This window comes from Entamoeba invadens (assembly GCF_000330505.1).
Source record: "Entamoeba invadens IP1 unplaced genomic scaffold scaff_1105074724821, whole genome shotgun sequence".
NCBI lineage: Eukaryota > Evosea > Mastigamoebida > Endamoebidae > Entamoeba > Entamoeba invadens.
The window spans coordinates 3,158-15,614 of NW_004440095.1; the positions used below are offsets into that span (position 1 = coordinate 3,158).

Genomic DNA, 12,457 nt, shown 5'->3' on the forward strand with positions numbered 1-12,457 from the left:
TTTATTGCAAATTGGAGTATTTACTTTCAATCAATTATTTCTTTGGTAATCAACTTGATGAAAGTAAACACTATGAATTATAGCAAACTTGTTAATAAAGGAATTGTTAAAGTTGTCACAAAAAGATGTGTAGAAACATCGTTGAATTACGTTGGAGCGTCTTGTGTGAATGTAATAGTTGAAAATTTCAATCTTTTTCCTTCTGAAACACTGCATTGTGTTGCAGAGTATTATTGCAACATATTCAACGAGTTTTTCTTTGACAGTGAGATGAATGTGAAAACACTCGAAAAGGTCTTTTACCAAGACCGAATGTTGATTACCAAATTTGCTGTTTATTTGCCGAAAATGACTGAAATTTATTCGAAAGAGAGTGAACAAGTGAAGAGACGTGTGCTTCGATTGGTCTCTGTGATGTCTTCTGGTACCGATGAAATTGACAAGAAAATTGTCGAGTCTGATATTCTCAAGCTTTTAGTGATGGATTTGAGTAACAATTATTACTTCAATGATGATATAAGTCAACAACGTATTATTTTAATGCTTACAAACGTAATAACATGTGAAACGGAAATAATTGACAAAGTGGTTGAAAGTGGTGTCATTAAAATCTTACTTAAAATACAATTAAAAACACAAATGAGTGATATTTTCTTTATTATTGCGATGACACTTTCAAAGAGTATAATACTCCGAAATGAAGCGAAGGAAGAAGTGTTAGAAATGATCCAATTCGTCCAAAGAAGTTTGTACATTATTGATCGTAGATGTATCAACAACAAAATTGTAAATCTTTTGATTGATGCGTTAGAAAACAATTTCAAAAAATATGAAAGAGATGCTGCATTCAAAAATGTTGTAAACGGTGTTTTGGTTCAATTAAAACAGCCATATTTTTTTAATGATATAAATATCTTAAACAATTGAAGTATTTTGTTTATTTACAAATCGAGTATTCATGAAGTGCCAGAATTATTGCGAGAAATGATATGAGTTTAGCACCCTTTTTCTTATCAATTTTTATCTAAAAAACAAATACCTTTTGAATGTGTTCTAAAAAAATCACAATTATTTTTTTATACAAGTTTTAATTCATCCAATTGATTATTACATTTTTTGAAATTTTATCATATACGTTTTATAAAATTGATTTTTATTACTTTTGTTTAACTATCATCATTATAATACATTGTCATTTCTTGTTGAAAAATTCTTTGATTTAACAAAAATATGTTTTTTTGTTTTTTTTTTCCATTTTGAATATTCAAATGAATGACTCATCATCAACAATACTGTAAAATATCCCAAGACAAGTACCTACCTAAAGTGGGAATATTTTTGAAGTGGTCATTTTTAGCCAATCAAACTTTAAAAACAGCTCTACAGAGAAATGAAGGTTTATTGTATTTTATTCTAAAAAATCGAGATTCTTATTTCTGTTTTTGGTAAATACATTCTGAACAAAAACAAAATAAAAATGATTACAAAATGTCAAAAAATGCAATTTTGTTTTAAAGAAAAAATGGTTATCAACAAAAATTTTGTCAAAAAATATGATCGAAATTAATATAAAATAAATTAAAACTAAACAATTATATAAATACCTAATACACGAACCATTTCAGGAAGTAACTTATTTAAATTTTATTTTAACACATATTACGAAATTTTTAATTGATCAAAATCTATTTCCATAAGATTTTTTTTCTGCCACATAATATAATATAATATAATATAATATAATATAATATAATATAATATAATATAATATAATATAATATTATAATTATAACAACTAGAATTGCCCAATTCTGAATCTAAAGAAAATGGTGTTGACATTGAAAATCAACATCACCACAAAAATTTAAATATCAGAGGAGTTTTTCTGCATGTGATGTGCGACGCAATTGGAAGTGTCGTGGCCGTAATAGTTGCACTTGGGGTGTTGCTTATTGATGGAGATTGGAAATATTACTTGGACCCATCACTCTCACTTGTTGTTGCTTGTGTTGTGATGACATCGGGAATGCCGTTAGTCAAATCGTGCGCCAAAATTTTGATGCAAAGCGCCCCACACGACTTTTCAATTGAAAAAATCCAAAACGAAATTGCATCAATCAAAGGAATTGCACAAATACAGGAAGTCCACGTTTGGCAACTTGCAAACGACAACGAAGTTGCAACGGCAAACATTGAAATTAAAAAGGAAAACAAAGATGATGTGTTTGAAATCGTCCAAAACGTTAAACACGTCTTTAAACACCACCACATGAATTATGTCACCGTCCAGCCTGAAATTAAAAGTAAATGAATTTATGGTGTTTTATTTAGGAACAGCTTTTTTCACCGATTTTATACAAATTAAATGTTTGCCACAATTCGAAAGAAGTTATCCCTTTAGCTATTGGTTGTGCACAAATTTTACACAATTTCCTTGTCCATATTATGTCGAAATTGATGTGGTTAAATCACTTAAAGAAATCATACAAAGTCGGTTGAATGATTTTCTTTTTCATTTTTTTTCCCATAAATCAATTTGTTTTTTAATCCAATTGTATATTTGGAATATATTACAATTGGAAATATCTATCAAATTTCTCTTTAATATACTTTTAATAAAAATATTATTTTAAATAAAAAATTTATTTAATTTTTGGAATTTTAATAAAAAAGTTTTTTTTAATTTATTTGTCAATTTCATGATAATTTAATTATTTAAATGTTTATACCAAAATATATATAAATTAAAGTGATTTATTATATTATATTGTAAATTATAATATAGCAAGAGTGGCCGAGTGGTCCAAGGCGCTCGTTTCAGGTACGAGTCTTTTCGAAGGCGTGGGTTCGAACCCCACCTCTTGCATTTTATACACTTTTGCTCTATATTATTTTTTGAACAATTTTTAATTGATTTAAAATTAGATTGTTTACTTGGAATATGAAAAGGAAAACAAATAAAAACTCCAAAGAGTGAGGCGAACTGAAAGAACTGCCTAACGATATCTTCAACCAAAAACTTTAACCAATTGATATATAAGCAACAAACTTGAAAGAAGAAGACATTCAAATGGGAGAAGAAGGAGCTGAAGTACAAGCACTTGTTGTAGATAATGGATCTGGTATGTGCAAGGCCGGTTTTGCTGGTGATGACGCACCACGAGCTGTCTTCCCATCAATTGTTGGCAGACCAAAACAAGTCTCAGTCATGGCTGGTATGGGCAACAAGGACACCTATGTTGGAGATGAAGCACAATCAAAGAGAGGTATCTTGACTTTGAAATACCCAATTGAGCACGGTATTGTCAACAACTGGGACGACATGGAGAAGATCTGGCACCACACTTTCTACAACGAGCTCAGAATTGCACCAGAAGAGCACCCAGTCCTCTTGACTGAAGCCCCAATGAACCCAAAGGCTAACAGAGAAAAGATGACACAAATCATGTTCGAGACTTTCAACGTCCCAGCTATGTACGTTGGAATTCAGCTGTCCTTTCATTGTACGCCTCTGGTAGAACGACTGGTATTGTCATGGATTCTGGTGACGGTGTCTCTCACTGCGTCCCAATTTATGAAGGATTCTCACTCCCACATGCTATCCTCAGAATTGATCTTGCTGGTCGTGATCTCACAGACTACCTCATGAAGATCTTGACTGAAAGAGGATATTCATTCACCACAACTGCTGAAAGAGAAATTGTCAGAGACATCAAGGAGAAGCTCTGTTACGTTGCTCTCGACTTCAACGAAGAAATGCAAAAGGCTGCCTCATCATCAGAACTCGAGAAGTCGTACGAACTTCCAGATGGTCAAGTCATCACCATCGGCAACGAAAGATTCAGATGCCCAGAAGCACTCTTCCAGCCATCATTCCTTGGTATGGAAGCATCAGGTATCCACGAGACTACTTACAACTCAATCATGAAGTGCGATGTCGATATCAGAAAGGACTTGTACGGAAACATCGTCTTGTCTGGTGGAACATCAATGTACCCAGGCATCAACGACAGACTTGAGAAGGAGATGGTTGCTCTTGCACCACCAACAATGAAGATCAAGGTCATTGCACCACCAGAGAGAAAGTACTCTGTCTGGATTGGAGGCTCAATTCTTGCTTCATTGTCCACTTTCCAGAACATGTGGATCACCAAGGAAGAGTACGACGAGTCTGGACCAGCCATCGTCCACAGAAAGTGCTTCTAATTCATTCACATTTTTTATTTTATTATTTAACACCTTAATGTTTGTTTTATAATATTGTTTTACTCTATATAGTTGATAAATTAATACACAAATAACAAATTTATTAACACCAATATTATGTTAAAAAAGCCAAAATATGTATGAAAAATTTGGTTAAAACGTTCACGTTCATTTTATTTTTTGTTTAATTAAAAATCTTTTAAGTTGAAAACTTTAAGTTTTGCAATTAGTTTTGAAAAAAATTTCTAAAGACATTTTTGCAACAATTTTAGTAATATAACAATAAGACATTATAACAAAAATAACTAAGATTTTTAAATTAATTCATTTCTTTTCTTTTTAAAAATCGAAAGTAAAGTCATTCCCAATGAGTGTGCAATTTTATTTTTTTCTTTGTTTTTTTACTCACTACAAAGGTGAAACTCTTTTTTTCAACAATAACAAAAACAATAACAAAAAGTAGAATTATGTTATAAATCAAAATAAAATAAAACTCGATATTTAAATGATAAGTTTAACTGCTTGTTCTAATAAAAACATTATAAATTCAGAATTCTAATTGTCATACAAAACCAATAAAACGGCGTTGTATATCGATTATGGATAACGCAAATGTTAAACATCTCGTTTATAAAAAAGAAAATAATGAGACAAGCCAATTCGTGTGATTCAAAGACTTTTCTTGCTGCAAAAATTTCTATAAACAGGAGACTGTTGAATGGTGCAACCCAAAAAAATTAATTGAGAATAATTTTGCAACTTTATTGTTTAGTTATAGTATTTTAATTAGAGTAATAGTTTTAAAGATATTTGTTTGTGTTTTCTTGTTTTGTTTCTAAAAAATATATAGAGTACCTGATACAACGTTGTTATTTACTCAAACCTTGTTTTTTTTCGGTCTTATTTGAAGAAGGTTCGACTAAGAATGGAGTATCGGCAATTTTGTTTTTTGTTTACCTCTTTTTTTGTAAACAAATATCTTCGTTCGTAAACATAATAATTTCATAGCTTTTTAAATGTCCTTTTACACAAAAGCAAGAAATAATAATGCAAATAACCCAGTTTTTGGGAAAAAAACAGTCCCAATTTTGAAGAAAAATAAACTCAAAAATAGAAAGGAAGAGGTGAACAAAACCCATTTTCCAACCAAAAACACACAAAAATAAAACTTCAAAAAGAAAATGCTTCCTCCGCATGCTTTTTCGAGACGATTTATTTGTAATATGAGACAAGAAGATTTCGTTGATGCTCTTTGTCCCCAGCAAGATGTCAATGATATTGTTGAAAAAGTTGTTTTTTTACAAAGATCTTTTCGCAATGTACAAGAAGTTGAAAGCAAACAACTTGCTCAATTATTCAATCACCGACATCAAGACATCAATCCGAACCTTTCAATGTGAATATAACTCTCATGTGAACATCTTTGAAGAACTAAAAATGATGACTAAGAACACGAAGAAGGTGATGAACATCAATGAACATATCGTACAGTGCTAACAATACATCAGAACTTCGTCTGTTCCAAGAGTTGGGTTCCAACAGCTTATGTCGATTTTGAGACATGACAACATTCCAATTCTAGGGGAAGTGATAATCGACAGAATACCTCGTGTCGAGGTACCAATGGAAACCGTAGAATCTCCTGTTGAATATTTGGCTGTCGCCAACAACGAAGAAGTTATAGAAGACTTGACCAAGAAAAACATCAATCCCTATCAACGAAAAGTAAACACTGAAGACAATTTCTTTGAATCATCAATATAAATGGCGGAATTCAACGTGTAATTCAACAAAAAGCATATTGTTGACAGAATCACTGACGATGAATTTGACTGCGATGGTCTTTACGGGTATATTTTGGAAGCTGGGTTTGAAGACAAATTTGATGAAATCATAAACAACATCCTGAGATTCCAGAAACTCGAAAGAAACAAAGAGGCGATAAATCGAAGAACTCAAATGTTTAGATTTAGGGAATACATGGGAGCCAAGTGTGGTATTAAGAATGTCAAATTGTTGGAAAGTGTGACTGCATCCATACCAACTTATGCCTGGTCGAGGCAGATGAAGAGGATCGAAGAAAGGCCGGGCAATTCAGTGCGAAGATGTGTCTTTTCTGTAAACGAAAAAGACGCCATCGTCAATTACATCAAAGAAGGTCAAGGATTGAGACTACCTGTGACTTGCGCGCAGTTGATGGTTTATGGTCGGCGAGTTGGAAAGAGTCAAAATTGGTATCAGAAACTTGTATAACTTTGTCAAGAGAGAAGAATGTGTTCAGACTGCTCAAAGAAAGACCATAGAAACGCCTCGTGCCGATGTTCAAGAATCACAGATTAGGATGTACTTCGAAATATTAAAATCCAATGCGACTGGAAGCCCGACTCCTATTATCTTTAACTGCAATGAGTCGAGATTCCAGGAATGGGCCGACAAATCCGAACAACATGCCATTGTCACGTCAAAACATGTAACAGAAACAATTATGTTGGCAGTGGATAAATCAAGGGCGAGGCTTAGCGTGTTAGCGACCGTCTGCATGGATGGGACAACACTCCCTTTGTATTTTATTGTCCCCACTCTGGGGGTCGAGAGAGAACTCCTCGAAGTTAGGATAATGAAACAAAGAGCATCTCTGGGATTATTTGTTTTGTATTAAAATAAATAATCCTATTTTATCGGAAATGAAAACAAACAAAAAATAAACAAGTCCAACATATTATTCCGTTAAATTTCAATAGATTAAATAATGATAAAAATCTATTTGTTTTTAGATTGGTGGGGTTTTAAAAAACTGTAAAAGGGTTTCAAACACTTAAACCAGACATTGGTTTGTTGTTTCACTTCTCTCTTTGTACTTATTATACTCATCGCAAAGAACAAGTTTAATACAGTCAACTCGTTCCCCTCTGTTCACCTCTCTCCTCTGTGCCAACTCAGTTACCATTTCCCACATTCCGCGACCCCAAATACACTGACTCAATTTGAATCCTACCATTTTCTCTTTCTAGTTGGTACTCACCCCTGCTTCTCTCTCTTCTTCAGATTGTTCTTTTGCCGGTGTTTTAATAAAACGATTTGTTTCGACTTGAAACGAAAGATCTTGAATTTAATTTAATTTGAATTTTAAGTTGTTTTAAAATAAAAATTACAAATAACAAAAACATTTTAAAATAACAAAAAAAAGTTTCTTGTTGCTTGAGTTTTTTGAGTTTATGGATTGCTATATTTATGAATCTAAAAAAATAGAAGATTCTTGAATAAACAATGTTCGAGAAAATAACAACGTTATATCAAGTACTTTAATTGTTTTATTATAATTATACTATAAACAAAGTTGCACTGACACGTCAAAGTTGCACGGTTTTAAACATGACTTTACTTCGTAAATAATCATATAACTCACTATTCATTGTTTTGTGTTATTTAGGTGCTCCTCTCCACGACACTTAATATATAGGAAAAACTGTTCCACATAAACGCCTCTTATAGGCATTACACGTTTTTATAATCTCTATCGAACGATACATTTTATCTAGTTTAATTATTATTTTTCGTTAAACTCGGCCGCGTAAACGTGCGCGTAAATTACACAAAACCGAAAGTCAAAAATAGAAAATCAAATATCAATTTGAACACAACAGTGTTACAATCGACGAACTTACTTTCATTATTTTTTAAATATTCTTGTATTTATAATGTTATAAATGATTTCAAGATATTTTATTTTTTAAAATCAACACTATAAATATAGAGTTGATAATTACAGAACGAGTATTTACAGGGTGCCAGAAACTTATTGGGTGCCAGAATTATTTTAAGAATTGAAACGAGTTTGGCACCCATTTTCATATCAATTATTGTCAAGAAAAAAAAACAAATAAAAAACAAAAAATTAAAACCCGAATATTTACATCAATCAATTCTCAAATTTCTTGGCACCCATTAAATACTCTATTTGTAATTGTATCACCCCCTCAGATGATTTTTAAATTCATTGTGTTCGTATTAAGTTTTAATTTAATTTGACCTTTACTTTACATAAAAATTAATTCACATATTTCAATAACAAACGTCAGCTTCTTGAAAAATTCAAAGACACTCATGTAAACCACGTTTTCGAATTAAATCGAGGAAAAGGAAAATAACTAACTTAACAAAAAACTATTATAATATTATAATTTTATTATTAAATTATTAAAAACAGTTTATTTTCAATCTGTATTATTATTATTATTTTTATTATTATTATTATTATTATTGTTTTTTATTTTAAAAAAGTTATTAATAGTATTTTTTAGTTGGTTTCAACAAGGATAAAATATAAATAACTTTGAATTAATGTTCTAACTTAAAAATATTATTAAGAATAATTGTATTCTTATAATTATATAATACTAATTAATTTAAGGAAAAAAACAAAAAAAAATTCTTTAAAATATAACTTTGAACTTTTATTTACAGAACATGTCTCAAACAACAAAAGAAGCGATTTACTCACAATTGCCCATATATAACGTACTTGATCGATTTAGTGATGGAATGTGGAAGCTCTTAAATGAACAAAAGAAAACACTTCAAAAAATTAAAGATGAAAAGAAGCCAAGAACCAACGTTGCCCTAGAGAATCACGAAGGTGAAATATTGGTTTTTGGTCTTGTAAGTAACAAAATAGATAGTCTTGAAGAACAAATTAAAACCTTGAAAAAGCAGAATGTAAAACTGCAGACTGAAAATGAGGAAGCTGTGAAGAAAATTGAAGAGATGCGAAAGAATATCGACAGATATACATATATGGATGAATTAATCGACGACCTGGAAAAAGATTACCAAAACGATACTACACAACTCACAGAACACTACGAACAAAAACTTGCCGAAGAAAAGGAACATAACGTTAAAATTCTTGCTAAACTAACAGAGCACTACGAACAAAAACTTGCTGAAGAAAAGGAGCACCACACAAAAGATCTTATTGAAGAAAAGGAATATCGCGCCAAAGAAATCCGATCACGCTGTGACAAAAATGAAAAGAAAATTAAAATTTTGCAAAATATCATTAACCAATTAAGAGGACATCATTCTAACAACAAAGAGTTCAAATAATATACAATAAAATTGATTGTTTAATGTATTTGTTGGATTTGTTGAAAACTGGATCACCAGCAAAGAAACAAAACAATGCATATGTTTTAGGGTGCGCAACCGTTGACAAAATATTTGCTGTTTGCCCATTTTTTAACACAAAAAGATACTTTGCTCATGGTTCGGTAAAAATACCCTTTCAAGAAAAAAAGACTGAAATATCATTTTTTTCGGCAAAATTGTTGTATGGTAAAGAAAGAAAAAATAAGTTACCTAAAAATCGGGTTATTACGTAACAATAAAAATTTACTCAAAATAGATGACCAAAAAATCAAATTTTTGTCAAAAAACAATAGAAATGATAAAAATAGAATACTCATAATCAAACAAACTATATATTATAGTTTTTATTTTATTATAAATATATTAATAATTATAAGTAAATAAGTTAAATTGTATTAAAAGATCAGTTTATTATTTTAAACTATAAAAATTACTTAAACCAAAAATATTTATGTTTTCATAAAGCTATCAAATAATCATAAAGTATTTTAAATATTTGAACAAAGCCACATTATAATGTATCTATATTATTTGAAAAAAATATTCTAAAATATTGTATTTATATAAAATAATAATATTATAATATATATAATATAAATTAATATAAATATATATTCATTAAAATATATATATAATTTAAAACAATTAAAAAACAATAATAATTTTTGATGATAATATTTAGTATAAAATAATAGTTGATGATTTAATACAATTTAAATTGAAGTTATTGTATTTAAATTATATTTATAATTAATTAATATATTATTATTATAATATTTATTAATTAATTATAATTTGTTTGACTGAATCAACAATAATAACATCATGTTAATAATTAATTGGTATTTTTTATCAATTTATATATTAAAAAATTATTAACATCAAAAAACTAAATATTTAAATATTTCATAATATAATAAATAAAAGTTAAAGACATGTTATTTTTATACAAGTTAAAAATAATATTTAATATACTCTAATAAATTAAAACTTAATAACATCTTTTATTTGAATGTCTTCATTAAAATTTTGTTGATATACTTTCACTAACATGTAGTTATTCATTGACTTTAAATTTACATATATAAATCGATACTAATAATTAATAAAACAAATGGATAAATTTAATGAATTAATTGTGTTGTCAAATGTAAAAGATTTAAGTTACATGTATGTTCGTGCAATCTACAAAGATGTCAGCTTTACATTCTGTCTACATCATCATAGATGGATGTTAACAGAAAATGAAAAAAAACCATTCTTCATACAAAGAAAATGTTAAAATTCACCACAACAATTATTTGATCACAGATGAAGATCGTATTGCAATTGCTTCTTTTGAAAAAGCAAACAATATATCCAAAGATAATTATTTTTATTCAAAAGCCAATCAAACCATAAAAATCAACAAATATGATTTGTGTAAAAGTTTTTTTTGATGGACCGGCTACAATAAGAAAATACAAAACGAAATTTGAAATATTTGATAGAAAACATACAACAAAGATTATCGATCAAGCCACACCTCAAAAAAATCATATTTTATCACACGTTGTTGATGATCAAATGATTGTGGATACAACAAATGAAGATAACATCATGAATACAGATACCAGTATTACATTGACAAAGTCAAATGATAATAATGAAAAGCTCACTTTTGATGACGAAAGTGATGAATATGAAATTGATCAATTATTGTCAGATGAATTATTGACTGCAGAAAGTGTTTTCGAAGCGCAAGAAGATGAAATGTCAATAAAAATTAAAGAAGACGTTGATATAGAAAATGAACAATTAAACACTCATGAATTGTATCAGTGTGTACCAGAAGGCACCAATAATCAAATTTTGAAAGAGTTGTACACCTTTGAAGACGGAGCTTTTCTTGTATATGATAGAATTGATTACAAAGAAATTGATATAGATGCTTTTTCAGAATCAATTAGAAGATTTTCTTATGATCATGACAACAATTTTGTATTAGAAAGATATATTGTTGCACTCAATTATATGTTTAAAAGAGCTAGTGATATCACTAATACCAAAACACTTAAAAGTGTCAAAGTGATGCAAAGAAAAGTATGTGACTATGTTATACATGGTGAAATGGTTAAAGCTCACCTGAGTGCCGAACAAATACGAGCATTGAAGCGGTGTACATTGGTAAGTCACGCAACATTGAGTAGAGAATCTCTTGAAAGAGCAAATACATTGGCTCTAAGCTCGAGAACATGCAATGCACAAGTATTTAAAGCCAATGAAATAAAGAAAGAAAAACTTAAAGTTGAAAGATGTGAATATAAATGTTTGGTAATTTCAATTGACTCAACAACGAAAAATGAACAAGAAATATTCTGTGTATTATTGAGATTGGTCAAAGGAAGAAAGTGTTATTCAATGCCACTTATATTAAAACAATACAAAGGCCAAACAGATGCAAAAACACTTGCTAAATGGATTGTTGGAAAAATTGGGGTTGAACACTTATAGAATAGTGAATTGCACAACTGATGGAGCTGCTACTTGTGCGAGATTAGATGGCGGAATTATAGTTGAAATGAATAAATTAATCGGTGTAAATGATCCAACAGAACTTACTTTAATAGACAACGAAATGAAAAATTTTTGGTGTTCAGCACATCGAGTAAATTTGATGGGAGAATCACTTGAAAATGATGTTGAGATCAAAATGGTAAAAGTCTTCACACAGTGGTTTTGTCGAAAAATATACTTTCAGATTATTGTGATAAATGTAGTATTGGTCACGGATTCCACACTACTTACTCTGAAACGAGGTGGTGTTACATCTACAAAAATATTGATGATATTACAAACAACTTTGAAGATGTAAGTCGATACATTAAAATACCAGAAGTGCTTCAGAATCTAATGACCGAATTCGAAAAGAATCATATTACATTCGAAGAAGGAAGAGTATTAATAATTACGCCTACGAAAAATAAAAGTGTTGTGTGTGTCACCAATGGACAAGCTGAACAAAGTAACAATGTTGAAGAAAAATCAAAAGTTCCATTTAATATGGATGAACATTACATCAAAAATATTTTCTTTAAATCAAAGGAAGTATTCAAAATACTAT

General features: G+C 29.7%; 3 protein-coding genes across 3 annotated transcripts; all 3 read left to right on the plus strand.

Annotated features, from left to right (window-relative positions):
* Positions 1 to 3,070: 3,070 nt before the first annotated feature.
* Positions 3,071 to 4,206, plus strand: EIN_043190 (actin, putative; the record flags this gene model as incomplete). The annotated part of the gene is made up of 2 exons (XM_004253544.1): positions 3,071 to 3,474; positions 3,519 to 4,206. The coding sequence occupies 2 exons, from the start codon at positions 3,071 to 3,073 to the stop codon at positions 4,204 to 4,206; spliced, it is 1,092 nt and encodes a 363-aa protein (XP_004253592.1).
* A 4,467-nt stretch (positions 4,207 to 8,673) lies between these two features.
* EIN_043200 (hypothetical protein) lies at positions 8,674 to 9,312 on the plus strand (the record flags this gene model as incomplete). Its single annotated transcript, XM_004253545.1, has 1 exon — positions 8,674 to 9,312. One exon carries the CDS (start codon positions 8,674 to 8,676, stop codon positions 9,310 to 9,312), a length of 639 nt encoding a protein of 212 aa, XP_004253593.1.
* Positions 9,313 to 10,920: 1,608 nt separating this feature from the next.
* On the plus strand, positions 10,921 to 11,847 carry EIN_043210 (hypothetical protein; the record flags this gene model as incomplete). The annotated part of the gene is made up of 1 exon (XM_004253546.1): positions 10,921 to 11,847. The coding sequence occupies one exon, from the start codon at positions 10,921 to 10,923 to the stop codon at positions 11,845 to 11,847; it is 927 nt and encodes a 308-aa protein (XP_004253594.1).
* Between the last annotated feature and the right edge of the window lie 610 nt (positions 11,848 to 12,457).